Source organism: Ruditapes philippinarum, unplaced genomic scaffold (assembly GCF_026571515.1).
Source record: "Ruditapes philippinarum isolate M1 unplaced genomic scaffold, ASM2657151v2 ctg13008_1_1_1_1, whole genome shotgun sequence".
Taxonomy (NCBI): domain Eukaryota; kingdom Metazoa; phylum Mollusca; class Bivalvia; order Venerida; family Veneridae; genus Ruditapes; species Ruditapes philippinarum.
In genome coordinates, this window is record NW_026857069.1 from 1 (window position 1) to 25,144 (window position 25,144).

The 25,144-nt window shown below is 34.4% G+C and overlaps 1 protein-coding gene across 5 annotated transcripts; it reads right to left on the minus strand.

Annotated features, from left to right (window-relative positions):
• Positions 1-339: 339 nt before the first annotated feature.
• Positions 340-24,719, minus strand: LOC132748663 (liprin-alpha-1-like; the record flags this gene model as incomplete). Of its 5 annotated transcripts, none has more annotated exon segments than XM_060738275.1 (14): positions 340-1,304; positions 5,613-5,681; positions 9,203-9,378; positions 9,770-9,867; positions 10,403-10,578; positions 11,307-11,507; positions 12,003-12,084; positions 12,710-12,800; positions 13,365-13,534; positions 14,565-14,704; positions 15,901-15,996; positions 22,266-22,323; positions 23,967-24,184; positions 24,623-24,719. In XM_060738275.1, coding segments are annotated over 14 exon segments (1,873 nt in total), but the record flags the coding sequence as incomplete, so codon positions are not given.
• Positions 24,720-25,144: the final 425 nt, after the last annotated feature.

Sequence of the window (25,144 nt, forward strand, 5' to 3'; positions counted from 1 at the left end):
TCCCCTTTGACAGTTTTTAGGGGGGTTTTAGAATGAATATAGAAAGTACTAAGATTTTGAACAATCAACAGTATAGACCCTGGTCAAACTGCCTGGATATACAGCTGACTTGGGCTCTATACTGATGAAATAGTATTGTTTAATATGAGCCACGTCACGACAAACCAACGTAATGCGTTTTTTGCGACCAGCATGGATCCAGACCAGCCTGCGCATACACGCAGTCTGATCAGGATCCATGCTGGTCAATTACAAGTAGAGAAACTGATAGCAAACAGCATGGATCCTGATCAGACTGCACGCATGCCAGGCTGGTCTGGATCAAATGCTGGTCGCAAACCCATTATGTTGGTTTTGTTGTGACGCGGCTCATTTTATTCATAACATTCAGAGAGTCAATCTCAGTATTAAAGAAATAGTAAAATTCTTAAAATACCTATAGAAAGACCCCAGATTCAACTTTTAACACATCAGCTTTTAATCACAAGGCTCCTAGTCATGGAAATTATATCTTGTATGCATATTCTTTGAATATACAGTAAATATTTTTGACATCTATATATTTTTACTTTTAAAGATTAAGTTAAAGTTAAATAAAATTTCAATGAATTTCATTATTGTCTTTTATCAGTGCTATCCCTTGGTAACATTAACTGTTTCAACAAGAAATCTGTCAACAAAAGTGAGGCGGCCAGTAATTTTTATATTGATAATAAATACTAAAGTCAATAATTCTAGATTCACATTCTGACAAGTTTATATGGCTCTGAAAAGAAATCTGACATCTACATCAACTAGAGAACACACACGAAAAATCTGTCATTAAGAAACAAAAAAAACACGTGTGATGATGACAGTAAATGTTCAGATTGCTTCACTATATAAAAATTTGAGTGTACAAAATGCACATCTCCAATACATTGACACACCACAAATTGCTGAATACACTTGTAGTTTGTTTTTTATATTTCTTATTGCAGGCTTTTTGTTTCCGAGGCCCACTCGAACGGCAGTGACAACTTCATCCTCGTGCAAAGCGCGGTTTTCCAAGTTAAAAAAAACTTGACTTTTAAATTGGCAAAGACCTAAATATGCAGTACGGGCTAGCAGTTTCTCATGGTTTCAGTTGTACGCTGTTGAAGTGCTGAGCCAGGACCCACGGAGGCAGCTCTCCGTGGCCCCGGAGGTGACTCCTGCCCAGGTTCAGCCCCACCCTCACCATCCTCACTCCCGTCTTTACTCTTGTCCTTATTACGGAATTTCTTACGCCACGAGGGTGCCCGCCGGAATTTTCCGCCTTCGCCCTAAATTAAATAATAGAGCATTCCAAAATTCAAACATTATCAACAATATATATGTCACCATTACTTGAATAAGTTCAATCTGCTAAGAAATTAAAAAAATTCTTCTCTATTTTAACTAGCTCAATCATATTTATTTGTTTCAAAGCAATTCTTAAAATACAATCAAACTTGCTACAGAGTTTACCATCTTAATGGTACAAAGCAACAACCAGGCTTTACTGGTAGGGGAAGTCCCAAGACACCCTATCATGCATTAGTTAATGTATGAGTGAGAGCCTGAGTAAGAACGCAAATATTTAAAATTGTTTTTGTTTTTCTCGGTTTTACGCCCATTTTAATATAATATTTTGCCATATCTTGTCTGTCATACCATCTAAGCATCTTTCCTGATTAACTAACAAGTAATGACCCGTTTCTCTTCAAGTGACCAACTACTAATCCGACATGATTTCTGAATCAGCCGTAAGAGACAAATGACCATAAGACTCATGAATGTCCCAGATTAATTTCCAGGAGAAATTTTGTCTCACCAAAGAAATATAGAACCAACAATTCCTGGATTACTTATCTGATGCTCACCCTAATATTTCCTAACATAAAGGACGAAATCTCCCAGGCATATTTCAAAAGCACAGAGGCAGAATGTAAGATATTTGAAGTTATTTTAATCTGATTAACATCAGCACATAATTAACCCAATGCATATTAAGGATCTGACGGCCACCAATAGGCTGTCACCTTCTTGTGACCTTTTAAATAGTCAATCATCAGCGAGCTGTCACAATTTTGAAAACGATGCTGTTTCTAATTTTAACCACTGAAAACCAATACTGAGTAGGTAATTTTCACGATTTAAAGGACAAAGGACGATGTCCATTTAGTCGGCAAGTAAACTGGTAAAATAATCTTTCCCATTAAAAACTGAAATCTATTATTTCCACTTTGTTCCAATAACTTAAAACATTTTTTTTCTAACAAAAGTCAACAATTTGTTTTTCTTCCAAGGACAACAATATTTTGTATTAAATGCCTATCTGTAAAGGACGGTTTAATTGCATTTCTATAAATAGCTTTCTTAGGAAATCCAAATCACAATGAAGGCAGCAATCAGATCTACATGCAAGAAATAACTCAAGTAGATATGAACTTAAGTTAGACTGAAGTTATTTCATATAGGAATGAAATTGAAAGACAAAAATATCAGGAAATAATCTTCAAGCAACATCCTATGTTAGATTCAAACCCATTGAGAGAAGATGGTTAATGATTCAAATTGACATTTACCATTCAGCCATTAATAAATACAACTCCCTGCAAAATCTTATAGTCTCTAAATGCAAGTTTGGCTGTATTTTAAGGAAAACAAAAGTAAAATCACCTAGTAGAAAGTTATAATGTTACATTAATAATTTAAAGTAATTAATTATAAGTAGATTTATTTTAGAAAATGCGCATGCCTAGCTTGAAAGCAAATTATATATCAAGATTATGAAAAGTTGGTCGTATGTATGAGAAGCTGCTGATCTGTGAGTATAATTAAAGTTGAAATAATTCAATGACATTTCACCATGATTAAATGAGTAAATTAAGCAAGTGTTTAATATATGAGCCGTGTCATGACAAAACTAACATAATGGGTTTGCACCAGCATGGATCCGCGCAGTCTGATCAGGATCCATGCTGTTCGCTTACAAACCCTATAACAAGTAGAGAAACTGATAGCGAACAGCATGGATCCTGATCAGACTGCGTGGACGTGCAGGCTGGTCTGGATCCATGCTGGTCGCAAATGCATTACGTTGGTTTTGTCATGACATGGCTCAATTATATAATATTAATTAAGTATATAGTTTATTAAATCAGCTGTTTTTTACAGTGGTGTTAGTAAGTTGTGGGTTAATGTATATACAATATAATTATAGTACAATATTTAAAATTCCAAGCATGAGACTTCTTAGCATAATTTCTTTGGTATTATTTCAATTTCTTTGGTTTTATTTTAATTTCTTTGGTTTTATTTCAATCTCTTTGGTTTTATTTTAATTTCTTTGGTTTTATTTTAATTTCTTTGGGTTTTCTTTTTATTATACAATGTAACCTCTACAGTTAGGACCTCTGCAGAGCAATAACCCCAATCAATTCTTCCTAAAAAGAAAAAAAAACTTCACAATTAACTGAACCTCTCATAGAGCAACACCTCTCAGCAATGACCAAAATATGTGTCTCCAAAAAAGGGGGTTGCTCTGTACAGGTGGTATTGCAATTTACTAAAATAATTGGTAAAATTGGGGATATAAAAGTGAGGTACACTTGCAAATTCTTCCTCGTTTGTCTTCTTATCCCCTTAAGTTTTCTTGGCTATCTTCGAAATAGAGATTATATAATTAACTCTTCAACATTTTGAAACCAAAATAGAAGTGTCCTAGTTTTTAACCTTTAGGCAGCCTTAAATTTTCAAAGGACTTAAATGAATTAAAAAACTGTCCATCATTACATTCATGGAAATTCATTTCTCATTTTCATCAAATTTTTAAATAATATATCAATAAATGGAAACTTTAATTGTTTCGTACATATTTAACTTATAAAATTCAATGTTTAATTTTCCAAATATCTAGAATATTTACAGGTAATAAGTCTCATGCCTGGAAATATGACAACACCACCAAGGGCAATAATAAATGGGGATAATGTGAAATATAAGAGCAGTGCCTCTTCAGAGGGGTTGGGTGACATGTTGGAAAATGAGAAATTCTGACTGAAATGTAATAATAAAAAGTAAAGTCCTTGAATAAAGAAACAACTTTCGCTACGAAAACTGCTTTTTTATGAAATGAAATATTTGTTATGATGACTCTCCATATAAAAAGTGAATTTCAGATATGGACAGTGTGGGTGCGTAAAGATTTATATATATAGATGCAAGGAGAGAATGTGGAATCTAAATGTGGGCATTGTAAGGGTATACATTTTTTGTATAGATGCAATGTGACAACATGTAATTCAGATGTGGGGATTGTGAAAGAGGGGTTGAATAGAAAAGTAAGAGTGTAACATGACAACATGTAATATAGATGTGGGGGATTGTGGGGGCAAAGTAAAGGTGCAATGTGACAACATGTATTTCAGATGTGGGGATTGTGGGGACAAAGTATAAGTGCAATGTGACAACATGTAATTCAGATGTGGGGATTGTGGGGGCAAAGTATAGGTGCAATGTGACAACATGTAATTCAGATGTGGGGATTGTGGGGGCAAAGTATAAGTGCAATGTGACAACATGTAATTCAGATGTGGGCATTGTGGGGAAAAAGTAAAGGTAAGATATATGTGTATTGTGAGAAAATGTAATCAAGATGTGTGTACTATGGGGGAGTGAAGGGTAAAGTATAGGTGCAATGTGAGAGTGTGGGGATAAAAGGTAGGTCTTGAAGTGAAGGTACAATGTGACATTGTATCATTCTGGTTAAATAAGCTCACTGTGACTCCAAAACACTTCATTTTAACAATCATCATTTTTATTTTCATTATTCTCATATGACAGGTAGTCTGCTATGAACCCCAACCAAAAAACAAAATCATATTTTCTGAATTTAGATTTTTGCAATTCTTTTTAAAAATATTAAAATGCTTTCATCAATATCTTGATTTTAGACACTGCTGACCAACTAAATTCTTTGTAATTCATTCAGAGAGTACAAGACAAAAGATAGAACAGAATATGATATTTTTAAGAACTGTAACAATTCATTACCAAGAGAGGTTGAAAATCAAACACATTACACAGCGGCAAATAACCAATGGTGAAGCTTCAAATAAATACCGGCACATGCCATCTTAAACTTCAAAGTAGCGAGGGACAAGTTATCTAAATATATAACTTTAAACATTATACGAGCCGTGTCATGACAAAACCAACATAGTGCGTTTGCGACCAGCATGGATCCAGACCAGCCTGCGCATCCGCGCAGTCTGATCAGGATCCATGCTGTTCGCTTATAAACCCTATTACAAGTACCGAAACTGATAGCGAACAGCATGGATCCTGATCAGACTGCGCGGATGCGCAGGCTGGTCTGGATCCATGCTGGTCGCAAACCCACTATGTTGGTTTTGTCATGACACGGCTCAATTTATTATTACTACAACTATGTTCCGAAGTTTTCAGACAAGAATAGTGTTGTGAAGTCACAGGCTGTTTTTGTTAACTCACCAATACAGGGCTGATACACTGAATAAAAGTTCCGCAACCAAGCACTGCAAAGCCAGGGCACAAGAAAAAAATAAATAAAAACAATACAGACCTACCTCGTCCAACCGTCTGTCCGTACCACTGGCTAGTAAATTGTTAAATTCCCGCTCTAACGTTGAGCGTATCTGAAATACAGAGGTAGAAAGTTACATTAAAATATGCACTCAGATGCTAAAATGAATTTACATATGGATTTCTTTTGATTGTACATGAATGAAATAAGGAAAAAGACCAAAAAAAATTGGACAATGAACCAAAATACTGACTTCTAAATAGAAAGCACAGTCAATAGAAGTAATATTTGCTTTAAATGTTTTATTCTGTATTTCTGTTCAAGAAAAACATAAAATAGGCACCCTTTAACCTCCTGAATTTGTACAATGGATTTACCCTATTTTTAATTCAGAATGGTTCATTCGGAATGGTTCATTCAAATTAAAAGGAAGTTCAATATTAAGATTCAACAAGAGATGTCAGTAGGACAGCATGCTCCACTATTCTAAGTGCTTGATGGTAAAACAAGTGTCTGGATAATATAGAATTTTTTATCTTAAAAAAGGGCAATAATTTTGTCTAAATCCCTGTGAGAGTTGTGGACCTTGGACAGTGAATTCCTATTATGCTATCAAATAAGTGTGTGAAGTTCCATCCCATTCCCTTAAGTAGTTTTGAAAAAAACCAACTTGCATGCTAAAAGAGTGAGATGGCAACACTGATGCCTGGGTTACCTAACAAGAACTGTCGGTAGCGAAGCAGGCAGACTCGACTATTCTCAGTGCTTGATAGTAAAAGAGCCTCGTTAAAAGTAAAAGAGCCTTGTTAATGTAACAAGAGGGCCATGATGGCCCTGAGGTCGCTCACCTGTATAAAGGCACCCGGAGCGGGGCCAGTTTAAACCCCAGGGCTTTTATTTGAACAAACTTGGAAGACACCCATTAGAAGATATTTCACGATGTTAAGTTTTTACTACACACATATAATGAAAAACAACAATCTACCCCCTCCTTCCATACCCCCCCCCCCTCTGGCAGGGCCAATTTTAACCCCAGGGCTTTTATTTGAACAAACTTGGTAGACACCCATAGGAAGATGTTTCATGCTAAACATCTAAGCTCTAGCTCATTGGTTTTTTTTTAAAAGAAGATTTTTTAAGTTTTTTCTATACACATATAGTTTAAACCAATGACACCCCTGGGGCGGGGCCAATTTGACCCAAGGGCTTTTATTTGAACAAACTTTGTCGACAATTACTAGAAGATGTTTCATGCTTAATATCTAAACTCTAGCTATTTGGGTTTTTTCAAAGAAGATTTTTAAGTTTTTGCTGTACAAATATAAGGAAAATCAATAACACCCGGGGCGGGACCAATTTTGACTCCAGAACTTTTATTTGAACAAACTTTGTAGACACTCACAAGAAGATGTTTCATGCTTAATATCTAAACTCCAGCTATTTGGGTTTTTTCAAAGAAGATTTTTTAACTTTTTGCTATACACATAATTATAAGGAAAATCAAGGACCCCCGGGCCGGGCCAATTTTGACCCCAGGGCTTTTATTTGAACAAACTTTGTAGACACCAATTAGAAGATGTTTCATGCTAAATATCTTAGCTCTAGCTCTTTGAGTTCTTTAAAAGAAGATTTTTTAAGTTTTTACTATATGCATATAGAGAAAATCAATGACCCCCTGGGGCTGGGCCAATTTTTACCCCAGGGCTTTCATTTGAACAAACTTGGTAGACACTCATTAAGAGAAATTTCATGCTAAATATCTTAGCCCTAGCTCTTTGGGTTCTTTAAAAGAAGATATTTTAAGTTTTTACTATATGCATATAGGGAAAATCAAAGACCCCCTGGGGCGGGGCCAATTTTGACCCAAGGGCTTTTATTTGAACAAACTTGGTAGACACTCACTAGAAGATGTTTCATGCTAAAGATCTTAGCTCAAGCTCTTTGAGTTCTTTAAAAGAAGACTTTTTAAGTTTTTACTATATGCATATAGGGAAAATCAATGACCCCCTGGGGCGGGGCCAATTTTTACCCCAGGGCCTTTATTTGAACAAACTTGGTAGACACTCATTAGAAGATGTTTCATGCTAAATATCTTAGCCCTAGCTCTTTGGGTTCTTTAAAAGAAGACTTTTTAAGTTTTTACTATATGCATATAGGGAAAATCAAAGACCCCCTGGGGCGTGGCCAATTTTGACCCCAGGGCTTTTATTTGAACAAACTTGGTAGACACTCATTAGAAGATGTTTCATGCCAAATATCTAAGCTCTAGCTCTTAGGGTTTTTTAAAAGAAGATATTTAAAGTTTTTCTTTCGGTTGCCATGGCAACCAGAGTTCTGCATGGAATTAAATTCTTTGAACAATTTTTAATGGTGACCACCAAAGGAACATTCCTGTGAAGTTTGGATGAAATTGGCTTAGTGGTTTATGAGGAGATGTCATTTAAAGTAAAAGTTTACGGACGGACGGACGGACGGACGGACGGACGGACGACGGACGGACGCCGGACGAAAAGCGATCACAAAAGCTCACCCTGTCACTTTGTGACAGGTGAGCTAAAAAGTTAAACAAGAGCGATCAGTGATCACATGTGTCGCCTCATGATGGCCAATTTCATGTTGGGACAAGTTTTGTGACAGAAGGACGGACAGACAGACGGACAGTGCACAACTAGACCTAGTACTGATCATTCCTGTAAAGTTTGGATGAAATTGCACCAGTAGTTTATCAGGAGTAGTCCGGACAAGCTTTTGTGTATCTGGCAACACACAGAAAAAAACACCTTTTTATCAAAGGGCCATAACTCAGCCAAAAGTCATTCAACCGAAAAACCCGTGCAATATGCGCAAGGACTTGAGCTACAGATCAATCCTGTAAAGTTTCATTGAAATTGCATTAATGGAATAAGAGAAGTAGTCCAGACAAACTTTAAAAATAAAAATTAGTAAAGGGCCATAACTCTGACAAAAATCATTGAACCGGAAAATGCTGACAATATGCACAACTAGACTTGGTACTGATCATTCCTTTAAAGTTTGGATGAAATTGCACCAGTAGTTTATGAGGAGTAGTCCGGACAAGTTTTGTGACGGACAGACAGACAGACAGACGACGGAGAAGTGATCCCTATGTCGCCACTACTCCGTAGAGGCGACACAAAAAAGACCCAATTTGCCAAACCCATGTTACAGTTATAGGCCTTGAAGAGTAACCTATTTTGCTCTCAAACAAGAGTGTAAAGTCATACAGGGAAATGCTTGATAAAGTTACCTCCTCCTGTGTGCAGGTTGGGGGCATAATGGTGAACAAGTGTGCTAAGTTTCAAATCAAGATGTCAATGAAATATGACAATATTTGAAGTGGTACGCAAACTTTAACATAAGTGGTTATGCCGACGCTGACACTTGGGGTACTAGGATAGCTCTACTTATTCTTCGAATAGTCAAGCTAAAAATTGAGCTTCTCACAGTATGGAGCCTAGTCAGACAGTGAAGACACACAGGCTGGGCTAGCTCTATACTGGTGGTAACAGCTAATCAGTTTCGGTTCCAGAAGGTTAAAGGTCAAGTATAAAAAGTTAACCAAAAAAAACAACATTTACATAATACGGTAATATAAAGCTTCTTAACACTTACAGTTGTGTTTTGTGTTGGTATTTGTAATGCTAAAGCCATACTATTATGATCAAAGCTTTCGTCTAGTGCAATAAGCGCCCCATGTACGCCAGATTCGTGCAGATTATTTGCATAATCTCTTAGCCCTATACATATTACCCATTTTGTAATTCTTTCATTGGTCCACACTAACACATCTGAAATTAAAGGGGAGAAAAATGTATATATGTAAATAACTACAGCAAACTTCTTTCTGATGAAAATGTCCTTTGTGACAATTTGTTTGTTTGTTTGTTTTGGGTTTTACGTCACATCGACACAGTTTAGGTCATATTGCGACGTTCCAGCTTTACTGGTGGAGGAAGACCTCAGGTGCCCTTCCGTGCATTATTTCAGGCACGAACGGGCATCCTTTGTGACAAAACCATGAAATTTCATGGCCACATAGTTAAGTGAACTCACAGTATATAAGTTATAATAATTATGTTCTTGAAATGGCTTTAATTCTAGAACAATATAGATGAGACAAAAACTAGAACCATTATGCAAAAAGGTAAGTTTCGTTAGATAGAAGTAATAAATATTTACCTGTATTTTCTTCTGCAGTTTTCTCTCGCCTACTTTCCAATTCCTTTTTATCATAATTAACTCGTTTTAAACAATTTATACCATATTGCAAACTGGTCCTGAAATTACAAGATTAAATCTTAAATTATGTGAATAAATAACAGATCACTTTTTTTTTTGTTTACTTTGTTTGGTTTGGATTTACGGCACACCAACACAGTTAAGGTCATGTGGCATCAACACAGGAAAAAATATTTTGGCTAACCTCGGGTGTTACAAACTTTAAGCTACACAAGGGGTCAAAACTCACCTGCTGGAGCTAAGATATGCATAGACTTTAAAAATTCAAACCCATTTAGTCGCTTCTAACGATCACAAAAGGTTACACAGGGTTCAATCTGATGTTTCAACTCATAAAAGCCACCCCTAAGCCACATGGGGCAGAACATTTCCTAACTATCATTATCAATACCTGTTAATCAGCTTTTAGAGAGAAGCAGAGGCCATGGGGTTTGTGGATTTGAGCCCTTTTACCATCATATGAGAGGGGATTCAAAATATATATCATCGCTGATTCAAAATTATTGCAGGGGAAAAAAAAATCAACAATTATTTATTATTTTTATTACAATGTATAATTCATTCTATACAAACCTATGAAAGCTATCCACCATTTTTAATTGCCCTCGTAAGTCTTTTTTAGTTAAATGGTCTAACATTCTAGCATCTACAAGACATTCCATGAAATGACTCCTATACTGAGGTAGACCTAGGTTAGGCAACCACTCATTGCCAATCCACTCATGATTCATGTCACCAAATGCTAGAGACTGAAATAATAAAATATGATATCTTTTTATATGAATTAACATTGTATTTGAACCGCGTCACGACAAAACCAACATAATGGGTTTGCGACCAGCATGGATCCAGACCTCTTTTGACCTCTTTTTGGTAATTTAGATGGATTATTAGTGCTGTTTGCAATGTGTGCATTACTTTGTTTGTTCACTTCACAGCATTTTACTTTTAAATACATTTTTGAAATTTTCATAAAAATTAGCATGAATCTGCATACAGCTTTAAGGTAAAGGTATGTTAATAGTTCATTATAAATAAATTTGTATAGAAATCCTATTTAGAATTGTCTTACAAAATTGTGTACCAGCATGTACTATGTACAAATCAAAATACAAATCTATATCTGTTCACAGAATAGAATTCTAGGGAATAACTTATTTATTTTTTTCTTGTGCCCTGGTTTATTCACTCACCCTTTTTTTTTCCAGATATTATCATGCTAATTGAGAAAAACAACCATAAATTGACATGCATGTAAATGCCTTCAAATCAAATATGGCTAAGGATCACACAAACTAAAAGATTTTCAATTTCAAGATTTTTCAAATATCATTAGCTACATATATTTTTATGTTTTAAGTTCCCAGGCTGATCTATCCCATAATTTCAAACCTTTACGGTTTTTAGGTTTTTGAAACTCAATTTCGCTCCGAAAAAACTTCACAAAATCGCACACAAAATCTTAAAATATCCTTACATCCTGAGAAGTTCTTGGAGCTGAGGGGCTGGTGAGACAGACCATTTCCTGAATGGCTAGGCGAAGTTTGAGACGGTGAAGTGGATTGCTAATGCCTATCTCGCGCTGAATCTCTTGGTCTGATAACGCAGACATAATTGCACCGGACTTAACGTTCGCTCTACACGCTGCTACATACCATGCTGGCATTCCAACCCACAGCTGAAATTATTTATGTTCTGTATAAGTTATTAACAAACATGACAGTAAATCTACTGTAAGAATTTTTCTAGATTTTTCAAATCAACATATTGGACTAATTGGCAAGGTAGAACATTTGCTCATTTCTACAATTCATATGATACCATTTAAACATTTATTTTTTTTCTCAATTTTTCAACATTTGCATCCCTTGCCTATAAAGCTTGTGGAACATATTGATTTATTAAACATATATGATCATTAATAACTTGAAAATTAAACTAAACAAGATTTTAGAAAAATGTAAACATAACCAAGGTAGAGATATAAACATCAAATTTGTGCTTGTACTTTATTCTAATTCACTAGCTTAACCAAACCAGGTAAGGATTTCAAGCTTGCAATGAACAAATTCTATTTCAACTACATTTTATAACTTTTGAGATTATAAAACTTTCATAAAATAAAGATGTTTATATAAACAAAGGGGTAAAGAAGATAATTATAACACCGTACCTCTAGCCAGGCAACAACAGTTGGACCGTTCCAGAGAGCAAATGGTGTTCCTGCCTTCATAGCTTCCTCTAGTAATTCCTCTCTGCAATACATTATATGAACAAATCAAACACATAAGATCATATAGCCATATTTAACCTTTATTGTTAAAAGCAGATCACAAGGGCCTGTTTCTTTTTACTACTTCTGGCATATTATGGTAGATCTGATGACAGTCAATTTTTTTTTTTTTTTTTTGGGGGGGGGGGGGGGGGGGGGGGGGGGGGGGTTTATGTGGTATCAAAAACAGTATAGATCATATGGAAGCTTTCCGGCTTTACTGGTGGAGGATGATCTCAGGTGCCGTTCCATGCATTATTTTAGACCTGAACTGGCACCCTTGTAGAACCACCAACATTTCGAAGCTAGCTGGATAGCTTCCTCACATGTCAGGATTCGAACCCTGAACAATAGGGGAGGGAGGGCAAGTGATTTGAAGTCAACAACCTTACCACTTGGCCATGGACGCCCCCTTTTAACCTTCTTTAAGTAAGTTGGATAGCAGAATTCACTATCCCCAGTTCAATTAAAATTCACAACAGTGATTGTGAAATGGAAAAGGAAATGACTACCTTTTTCACTAAAACTTGTAAAACTTGGCTTCATGCAAAACCATCACTTTCAAACAAATCAAAAGCAAAGTAAACAATGTACTGAAGTGAACTTACTTTCGTTTCTTTCTCCTATCAAATTCTGATTGCCCAAGTCCCCGGCCTAGAGTATCTGTAGCGCCCTCACCAGCATCTATATAACCTGCTCCTATAAACAGTACAATAAAAGTTTAACCTGTGCTTTGTACAATAACAGGGTTAGGGTTTTCTAAAATAATCATGACAATCATGTATTTAGCCATTTTATCACATACCCGTGACAATTTTGCTACTCCGTAAAAATGGTATTGCATGGCCGTGCATTTATTTTGACATGATGTCATTTGCGTTATACAAACATAGTGTAAAGACGCGCTAAATGTTAGCATTACGCTTTAGGCGAGTCATTGAAAAATCACTCTTTTTCACTCTTTATTTTTGTGTAATTTCAATACTGAATTAATTGAACTTGTTGAATAATAAAAATAATATCATGCTTGTAAAAGGCTTCCATATTATAACTTTATTCAAATTCAATATCCTCTATTTGTCTGACTTGTATACATTTGTATTTTACGGCCTAAAAGTAATAATCAAAAATTCTGATTTAAAAAATAATCCCAAATCTCAATTTAAGAAAAAATCTAAAATCCTGATTTTAGAAATAATTAAAATTCCTGATTAAAAAATAATCCTGATAATGTTAGTTTTAAGATAGGACAGAAATAGTTACCAGCTGGCATGTCTCTCCCTAATGCACCTTTCTGTTTCTGTTTTTCCTTTTTACTAAACAATCTTCCTATAGAACTTTTAATTCCTTTCTTCTTTTGATGTTTATGTAGAGAATCTTGACTACTGGCCGTGCTGGATAAAGTACTACTGGTTGTGTCTATAACAGTTCGACTGTAATCATAAAATGAGATATTCACAATATATCTTAGTTTAATACAAGAGCACCGCATAGGGCCTACAGTGTTAACGCTCATCTGTTAAAATAACCACTTTTGACAAAAATTCTAAGTTAAAAAGGGACATAACTCCAAAAATATAGCTTTCAGAATTAAGCCCCTTGTCTTACAACTGTCTCTCACTTGTTAGCTCCGCCTTTTTTCCCATATTTCACATCTTTTTGGTAATTTACATGGCTGGTAAGTGCCATTTGCAATATGTAATTTACTTTTTTTTGTTCCTTTAACAGTATATTACTTTTAAAAACATTTTCAAAATTTCCATGAAATTAGCATGAATCTGGAGGCATGCATTTTAGATTAACCAATCAGGCAAATAAAGCCAGATTTCAAGTTTGATTACCCAACTTCACATGGTTGTCAAAAAATAATTTGAAGACCCTTAACTGGATTATAACTATTTTGTCGACATAGGGCCCCAATTAGACAAGGTTATGAACAGAATTAGACATGGTTATGAACAGAATTAGACAAGGTTATGAACAGAATAAGACAAGGTTATGAACAGAATAAGACATGGTTATGAACAGAATTAGACATGGTTATGAACAGAATTAGACAAGGTTATGAACAGAATTAGACAAGGTTATGAACAGAATTAGACATGGTTATGAACAGAATTAGACATGGTTATGAACAGAATTAGACAAGGTTATGAACAGAATTAGACAAGGTTATGAACAGAATTAGACAAGGTTATGAACAGAATAAGACAAGGTTATGAACAGAATAAGACATGGTTATGAACAGAATTAGACATGGTTATGAACAGAATAAGAGATGGTTATGAACAGAATAAGAGATGGTTATTAACAGAATTAGACATGGTTATGAACAGAATTAGACATGGTTATGAACAGTTATAGACATAATTATGAACAGAATTAGACATGGTTATGAACAGATTTAGACATGGTTATGAACAGAATTAGACATGGTTATGAACAGATATAAAACATACAAACCTAGGACTACCCTCGGCACTCTGTGACAGCGCAGTTTGTAGACGCTCGAGACGTAGAGACCTGGGCGTGTTGGGAGGACTGGTTTCACATACTATTTGTACACTGTCATCTTTTATAGAACTGTCATCCCTACTGTACTGCTGCAACGTGACAAAACTTACATGTTGTATAAACTTTTACCACAAATATTGTAAAACCTCACAAAACAAAAACTGTGAACACTGCATCATAAATGATTTCTCTAAAAGGACAGTTATATAAGGGTCTACATACACTTATGTGAAGAATAACTTAGTGAGTATATATTTTATTATAATTATGTCAGTAAAAGAAGTTCTATTCTAATCAAATCTGTTAAAGGAAGTTAACATTTCTAATTTCTAAGTGTACTATGTTAAATTTCTAATGTTATTCTTAGTATATTATCTTATATCAAGCCATGCTTTAATCACTGCACTCTGTACATAATACAAATGATGTAACTATGTCTGTTGTCTTACAAGAACAACTCTATACAGAAATGCTGCCTTTTAAAAATCAGGTGTTTTTTTAACATCAGTCACTATTTAGAATAAATGGGTTATGCCAAAATATTTTGAAAGACTGTTTTGCCAGATGGCTCGATAACAATTCAATATAAATATATCTTTAAATACATCACCTGAATGTGCCTGGTCTCCCTTGATTTTGTTTATTTTATTAATGCTCCAAAGGGTACAGAAGAAAGAAAACAAGACTAAATTACCTCATGGAACAATAATCCCTCTTGCACCTGAATATTGTTGCAATACCTAAGCATAAGGTTACCTTGAAATCTGTCATTCCATTGCATTATCAAGCAATAAAATCACCAATTTGGATGTATTATTTCGATTCTAACAACAAACAAATGCTTCCTTACCTGATATTAAGCTAAATTGCGCCCTACTTGTTTCCGTACTTATTTTTAGCGCGTCACATTTTTAGTGGTTACGTCACATGAATAGTGATTATGTCATGTATCTAAATATAGAACATTAAACAGTGATTTTATTGCATAATAACACACTTTCGGTTCTCCTATGTTCAATAGGGAAAATTTGTGTTCTGGCAGAATATTGAATATTACCCGAGTTGGCATCATGGAACTTTACCCGGAGTTGGCATATCAAACTAAGGCTTAAGGCAACATTCCTTTGATAAAAGGTTGCAATGAAAAATTTTCTATACCTTGTCATGGCCTCTCTTAACAAAGACATTACAATACGAACACAAAATACATACACCAGATATGACGCTGTGGTGACAACTTACTAATAAGCTAAGAACTTGTGATGAATATATAAGATATATTTACCGGGGGTGGAGTGCTATCGGCTGTAGCAGTTGTGGCAAGTTGTGGGCTAGAGGAGGAGTACGTATAAAGATGTGACGGCATTGAGGCTGCCGGGGCCTGCTAAGTACAAATTGTTAGAACAATATTAGTTACACTGCAAATCATCATTCTCTTACAAGCATAGTAAAGGCATAGTCATCATCATCATCAATCACATGATATTGTTTCCTTTTGATGAATATCAACATTCAATGCTTATTTTCCTTCTATGGCAATGGCCGTTTAAGGCCATCTTCCCCAAAAGAAAAATTCTTAAAAATCATGCATTTTTCCCCAATATTGAATTGGCATTAAGTTTTTTCTTCCCCTTTTATAAAAACAACATATTATTTTCCCAAAAAAAATATAAAGGGCTGCTTCCCTAGCCTGTGAAAAAAAACATCATTCTTTTTTGTTTGTTGGATTTTATGTCACACCAACACAGTATAGGTCATATGGTGACTTTCCAGCTTTACTGGTGGAGAAAGACCTCAAATGCATCTCCATGCAATATTTCAGTCAGAAACAGGCACCTGAATATAATAACCACAAACATTCCATAAGCTAGTTGGATAGCTTCCTCATATGAAAGAATCAAAACTCCCTAGCAAATCATCTGCAGGGTGCCTAAAGTTTATTTTAAAACATTATGAAATCATCATTCCTATATTACGTCAAAGGTCGATGTCCTCATTTAAAGACTGTCCTATCAAACGATCATTTTGATGCTTAGGATATCAATTTAGCTTTACAATATCATGTGATTGAAATAAATCTTATTTTCATTGTCATTTCTTATGATCATTCATTAAACTTGTCTCAGAAACGGTATCAAGTTGGCGAAAACTCGCTTTAAAGTATTTCTTCCGCCCTGACACATGTTTAATTGAAGTCCATGTGAAATGGCAACTCCTATAAGACCCTAGAGGGCACCACAAAACTCTCAGCGTAATTCAAGAACAAAATTTAATAATGATCATGTTACAATGTACTTTTTACTCTATAACTATAGGCGTGGCAAAATCTGATTTCCACCTGCTTTTCTGTTATATCTAAATCATTTCTTTACTTGTCTGCAGGATATCTATAAAGTAAATTCTGGGGAAAAAAACTTCACTTGTCTATGAACAGGTTGTAGAACAAACTGGACAATATGGACAAGTGATTTTGCCGCCCCTGCAGTTGCTGTATTGTTTAATATACTAGTTGGTTTGTACTGATAATACTGACAGATATTAAATAAATTCAATATTATAACATCAAAAAAGAACAGCCTTGCTTCTCATTAAAACTTTAAATAAGCATTTTATATCACTGCCGTAAAGATCACTTAAAACACTATCATGTACTAAGCATAATACTGAAATCAATTTATCATGAATAAATAAATGAGACATAACTTGCTGTTGTTTCCATCAAATTCATTTAAAAAAAGTTAAGTCTCATTTTTTTTCCCAATTTTTAAAAAAAAATTGACAAAGTTCAAATAAGACTGAATATATTCATAAACTGTCAGTATATGTAACTAAACATCTTAATTATTGTACAAGCATCGATGTTTCTTTCTAATTACCAATCAATTGATCAAGTACATTTATTAAGGTAATAAATCCATCAAAGTTTGAGATAAATTCAACATATTTCAACACTTTTTTTGTGTATTTTGAACATTTCAAAAAGCATCTAAACGACAAGGGGCTGAAAACAATCTTGTCAACTAAATGCTTTTCAAACTTAGCTTACATACTCAAAGTGACATAGTTAAGTTTATTATTTAATGTAGCTTGATTTGGATGTAATCATAAAGCCTATTCAGTTTATACAAAACTTACTTTAGTTTGGTTGTATAGGAAGCAGTAAGTTTATAGACATACCCTTAAATCTGTTCCTGCTAACAAATGAGTGTTTTATTTCTTGCTCAAGGAAACAAAGGCTTGCCCCAGACAGGGGGTTTGACCACACACAGCTAGAAATCCCTAATTATTAACCACTCGGCTAGGCCGTCCATTCCTAGCTTATTTGAACTGACTAATGCATGATTCAGTATCCTTGAACTAATCTACTTAAGTTATATCAGCAAACATTATGATCCCGGTATGGCTAGAAAAAAACAACACAATTCCTCTGTTTATAGGTAGACACATTGTCAACTAGACCATTTACTCTTCTCACAACTAAGGGTACATTGAAAAATCAATAGAATGCATTGATGGATATAATACCTTAAAGCATGTAAGACCATTCACTGGCTCACATAAAATAAATTTAAAACATATTTCACTCAAATATGATTATGAAATATGAATTGAATGGTTTCATAGAGGAAGCTTATTTTTAAACCTTCCAGAAACACTGATGATCATTTAATATATGTGTACATATAAGGCAAGTACATATAATTTGTACACTGAGAAAATTTTACGAAATTTTTCCAAAAAGTGAGTCATTATATGTATGTATTACTATAGTGTGAAAGCTTTGTTACATTGATTATCATCAGTATAAATCAGAACCTAATCTATGATAAACAATATGAGCCGCGTCACAATAAAACCAACGTATTGCGTTTGCGACCAGCATGGATCCAGACCAGCCTGCGCATCTGCGCAGTCTGATCAGGATCCATGATCTTCACTATCAGTTTCTCTACTTGTTATAGGGTTTCTAAGCGAACAGCATGGATCCTGATCAGACTGCTCAGATGCGCAGGCTGGTCTGGATCCATGCTGGTCACAAACCCATTATGTTGGTTTTGTCGTGACGTGGCTCAATTATATTCTATGACTTAAAACTACCTGTTAGCATTTATGATTACAATTACAAAAGTAACATGTTTCAGCCCAGTTTTGTAATGGATCAAATTTGAATCAACCAAAAATTTATTTTTTCCTGCACTGGAATTTTATATTACACCATCTCTGTAAAGGGTGAGGTGATTTTCCTGTCATGTGAAAAATAAGCAAATAAGCAAGAGCTGTAATAACATTTCTCTTTAAATGATAACAGGTAGCTTTTCCAGTTTTAAAATGATATTAATGTTTTAGTACACTATTATGAAAATTTGTAAAAAAAAAACGTCCTACTCTAAACATATATTTCAATATGAACTATTTTTCAAAGTTACCTTATCACTCATGAAACAGTGCAAATGAAAATTTATGGCAGTAAGTTATTATATTGAAAAAATCGAATTGTTTTTTTTAATGTACATGTATTTATGTATGAAGTTTGTCTTTCTTTTTCATAGAGCAGTATAACCTTTACAAATCATATAATCACTCATAGTAAATAAAACATGTACATGTATGTGATCTATAAATGCTATGCTGAGTCCATAAAAAAATGAGATTTACCACTTATAAAGTGAGATAAATGAATCTTGTATTTGACAAGAATAAATGTTTGCACAAAGATTTACATCAAATACTAAACATAATCATACATATGAGCCGCGTCACGACAAAACCAACGTAATGAGTTTGCGAGCAGCATGGAACCAGACCAGCCTGCGCATCCACGCAGTCTGATCAGGATCCATGCTGTTTGCTTACAAACCCTATAACAAGTAGAGAAAGTGATAGCGAACAGCATGGATCCTGATCAGACTGCGCGGATGCGCAGGCTGGTCTGGTTCCATGCTGGTCGCAAACTCATTACGTTGGTTTTGTCATGACACGTCTCAATTATGTCTATATATATGGTTCTCCAATAAAACGTAAGGTAAATATTTATAGTGACATTATGCTCATTTTTGGGTTATCAAGTTAAGCTCATTAGCTAGATATTTATAAAGATAAACTATTACAATGGTCATTTACTAATAACTGATAATGAAAAATGTTTGGGCTAAAATATAACAACTGTCTAAAAATAATAAACTTTGCCCCACTCTTTTTATCAATGGAACATTAATGATACATTCCAAAGAAAATGTATAAAATTTTCTGCGAGTCACATAAGTTATTGATTATACACATAAACAACATAAGAGCCGTGTCATGACAAAACCAACATAACGGGTTTGCGACCAGCATGGATCCAGACCAGCCTGCGCATCCGCGCAGTCTGATCAGGATCCATGCTGTTCGCTTACAAACCCTCTAACAAGTAGAGAAACTGATAGCGAACAGCATGGATCCTGATCAGACTGCGTGGATGTGCAGGCTGGTCTGGATCCATGCTATTCGCAAACCCATTATGTTGGTTTTGTCATGACGCAGCTCAATTATAATATGGCAAAATCTACAGTTATTTCAACATTGACCTGTACACCCATCATTTACACGTGAACCAGGATAATGTCACTTTAAATATTTAGATATTTATCTAGGGTTTACTGCAAAACTGCAGTAACTTATATGAAATAAATGAGGACGTACAACAGTCTTGCGGTCAACCCTATTATTATTTTGTCACACAAATTTCACAGATAAAAACATGCCACAAATATACAAATACATACACAAAGGCACACACCAGCAGATGACTGTCTTGAATACATCAACAAGCTTTAAGCTGTATACTTACAACCTCTATTTATAGCCATTCTGTCTATTTATAGCATTTGTCTCTATTAATAGCCTCCTGTTCTATATATGGCCTAGCCCACACATTTTTTTTGTAGCTACACCTATTTTCTTATTCTTTAACGATTGTCAATTGGATTTTTGTAAATTGCCTTTATCAATTTGAAAGGTGGATGGAAAATATTAGGAGCACATATTTGTCCTTTATAGTTAAGGTCTATTTACAAACAGCAACAAAAGTGGTAAATCATGTCAACTTATTTCAATTCAATTTCCTTTTTGTTTTCAGAGGTTTACCATGGTAGTGTTCGGGCTTATTAACAAAGTTGTGCTCTAAATCATATTCGGGTTACAAATAAAAAGTTAAAAACGTTCACAAAACATATGAAATAGGGGATCTCCGTTAACCATATGCAATTTTATGCTCAACCAGCTCAAGTCAATTGTTAGTACATCTTTAATGGCTTAATTGAAGTGATGGCAATATTCCCTAAATTGTATTTATGGCAGTTAATGGCAGTAATAACTTAAATTGACTTGATAATAGTTATAACTAACTGATTTAATGGTAGCTACAACTTAAATTGATTTGATGGTAGCTATTCACTTGATTGATTTGATGGAAGCTATTCCCTTCATTGATTTGATGGTAGCTTTCCCCTCAACTGAATTGATGGAAGCTATTCCCTTAATTGATCTGATGGAAGCTATTCCCTTAATTGTTTTTTATGGTAGCTATTCCCTTAATTGATTATAAGGTATATATTCCCTTAATTGGTTTGATGGTAGCTATTCCCTAATTTGATTTGAAGATAGACATTCTCTTAATTGATTTTATGGTAGCTATTCCCTTAATTATTTTTATGATAACTATTCCATTAATTGATTTTCTGGTAATTATTCTCTTCATTGATTTGAAGGTAGATATTCCCTTGAATTGATGATAGCTTTTCTCTAAATAGATTTGATGGTAAATGTACATAATCTTAACTGATATAATGGTACATATTCACTTAATTGATTTGATGGTAGCTATGACCAGTGGTTATGTCCTTGGACATAATTTATATCAAAGTATAGAAATAGGACACAACAAATCACTACAAAATTGAAATACTTTCAATACAGAATTAAACTTTCAATGAACAACCACAGTTGTGCCAAGTCAAACGCCCACCTAACAACAATATATATACTTCAACTTTTACACAAGAGGCAAACAGACCATTATCTGTGATTATATTATACTGAGCACATGAGCACATGACAACATGAAAATACTTGTGTTTTAAGTATTTTTAGTAGTCTGAAACGATTAGTAAGCTTTTCTGTTTAATAAAACTGTCAAGCCATACCAAAAGCTTTAACTTTGACATATTAAGCGGACATAAATATCATTGCTTGCGAATATCTCTACACAAGTCTTTGTAGATTCTATATGTTATTGGTGATATTCCGTTATGCATTAATAGTACCTATGTTTTCATATTGCTTCATGCAATAATGACATTATATGACACTTTATAACAAAATACCATGGAGGGAGGATACATTACAACCAAGCTATGTAAAGGGAGGTAATTTTTCTTGCATAGTTTTCTTTTCCACACACACAAAAGAATAAGAGAACGTGGGGGGGAGTGGGTGGGGTACACTCAAGCCTACACTTACAGTAGAACTAGCGTTGAGAAGCGAAATGTGCTCGGATGTGCGTGCTGTGTGCTGGGCAAAGTGAGAGGTTGGGGACGTGGGACCGGACTGGGTGGGGGACCTATCGGACAGCCATCTGCTGGACAGAGCTTCTAGGCTACCACTTCCTACCCTGCTTTCAAGTTCCTCGGCTCGCTGTTCAGTAGATTCTTTCTCCTCCTGGATTAAACTGTAACATAACAAAACAATTCAAATCTCTTATAGAAAAAACATGTCTCAGTGCTGCATACATCACATGTTAAAGATGTACTATGCCCGACCTTGAGTAAAATATTTTTATCAATTTATTGAAATTCTTACCGAATATGTCTAATTTGAATAATAGATGAATAAACTATGTATGTGAGGCTGTGTTCCCTGTTACAGGTCAAGTAAAGTTGGTCTTTTCATAAAAAAAATGCCAACGCTATATTTTCATATTGTGACCACCTATAGTGTGTAGAATTTTAAACATAACATATCTACTTTGTGTGAAGTCAAAACATTTTTAATTTATATTTACAAAGAGATTTATATTTACAAAGAGACTGTGTAGCAATTATCAATCTCTTCTTATATCAAATTTGAGCATAGTATATCTTTGAAGCTATGTAATATAGTTTCCAGAAGACCCCTATTTTTCCTATCCAAATCCATTTAATATCTTACTTTATCACATAAACCGCGGCGCAGGAGTGTAATAAAGCCATTTAATAAAAACGATATTATATAGAGGATATTTGTTTGTTTTGCATGTAAGATTGAAATATTATTTCACTGAGTGAACACCAGATGCAATATTTTCACGAGTGGCGTAGCCACGAGTGAAAATATAATAGCTGGTGTTCACGAATGAAATATATTTCAATCTTATATGTAAAACAAATAAATTTTCTTTTTATTTTATGCTTTTTAAGTGATTTTAAGTATTTTTTTACTGAATTTGCCGCGTAACGTCGCGCATTCTCCTTTGTGACGTCATGATAGCATGACGTCACATCATAAGTTTTGAAATATAGTTCTGTTAAATTTCTGTAATTTTGTTAAATTTTTAACATGATGTATGATGACATTGACTTTCTTTTCCTAATTAAGCAAATTTACGTATGACGGCATTTATTTCTGCCTGTTATTCCATTTGGTTATGATTTTCTTTTCATCCGCATTCAGATATAGTCCGGCTACAGTGAAAATTATATTTTATAAATTTCACTAGTGGTTTATCAGAATATAATCATCTGATATATTGTAATAAAACACTGGAAAGCATTAAATAAACTAGTGTAATATCACTTTGACGTGACGTCATTTGCGCTATATAGAAACATAGCGTTAAAGCGCGCTAATGTTAGCGTTACACTATAGGCACGTCGTTGAAAAATTACTCATTTTTACAGTTTATTGTTCTTATTTTATATTATGTGATAAATAGAATATTATATTCGTGTAGATTCAATACTAAATTTATTGAACTCGTTGAATAAAACAATATTATGCTCGCCAGAGGCTCGCATAATGTGATTTTATTCAACGAGTTCAATAAATTTAGTATTAAACTACACTCATTCAATATCCTCTATCAAATGATTTCATTTAATACAACTTCTGAGAAACACTTTTGCCTGAATGTTTTATATAGAACATACATTTTTTTCCATTGAATTTGCAAATTATGTTAAAGTAATTAGATGAGGGAAAGTGTCTTTAAGTAGAAATATCTAAAACTTGAAAAATTCGGATCCCTTATATGTTAAATCCCCTATAAAGCACAGTAGTAATAATGTATGAAAAACCATCAATTGTAATAAGGCCAACAAAGCAGAAACTACTCACCGAATCTCATTATTGATAGCATCAAGCTGTTCCTGTAACATGATGGCCAGTGTCTGTGCGTCTGTATGTCCAGATGGTGATAGCATATCAAAAGCACCAATAAGGCTATCATTTCCGTCCGAGCCTTCCGTATCACTGGATTCAAACGCGTGTTGCACATTTGCTAAAACGTTAGCTTGCTGAAGTTTTTCCCACTCTTGCTCATTCAGTGTGTTCACCTGTACAGAATTAAAAAGGGCAATAACTCCAATTAGGAATGGCAGAGTTTCCGTTCTTGTACATAATGAGATCTATCTACCTACAATGTTTTTGTTGATAACTCTTGTAGTTTCAGAGTTAAGTCACGGACAAAGTGTCAAAAAGAACAAAAGGCAAAAAGTCCAAAATTAGGCAAGGCAGAGTTACTTATGCACTTTAAAAAACAAATTAAGAAAGTCCTGTTGTCTTCATATCCTTAAGCTTGTATCTCGTGAAAGTTTTTCATAAAATTGTCTCTTGAGTTTAAACACACATAAATCATAATGACTAAACAGAATAAAACATTCCCTAACAAAACAGTTGCTTGAGTGTGGTTTCAACTCATGACGTCTCATACAATCCATTAATTACAAACATGAAAAGTTTCACTAAATAAAAGAATTTATACAAATTTTTACCTTATCAGGATCATCCATAGAGTCTCGACCTCTCTGTTGTCGCCGTGTTACGCTATCCTCGGGACTTCCTATTAAACTAGGATAACCATCCCCGGGCCTTAAAAAAGTAAAAAAACATGGTTTAACATCACTCTTGCTCTGAAGTAACATTCAAAGATATATTCTCAAGTCTCTACACTGAGAGCACTTAAAACATGTTCATTTTATAATGACATAGAGACTGTATAGCAATCATCAATATTTGGAATTATCAAACTTGAGCATAATATATCTTTAATTGAATGGTACCTTGCTATTACTATTATGAGGGCACGGAAGGTTGTAAAAGAATCTCATCATTTATCAACAAAATCAAAATTTCTATGTACTGTCAATGCAGACACATCACAAACCTTTTACCAAATTATCATCAGACCCTTTGTTACACCTATAATAAGCATCTGAATATAACATATATATATCTGTAATTCATGGTGTTTTGTCAAATAATAATGAAAGTTCATAATGACAGATAGTTTTTTG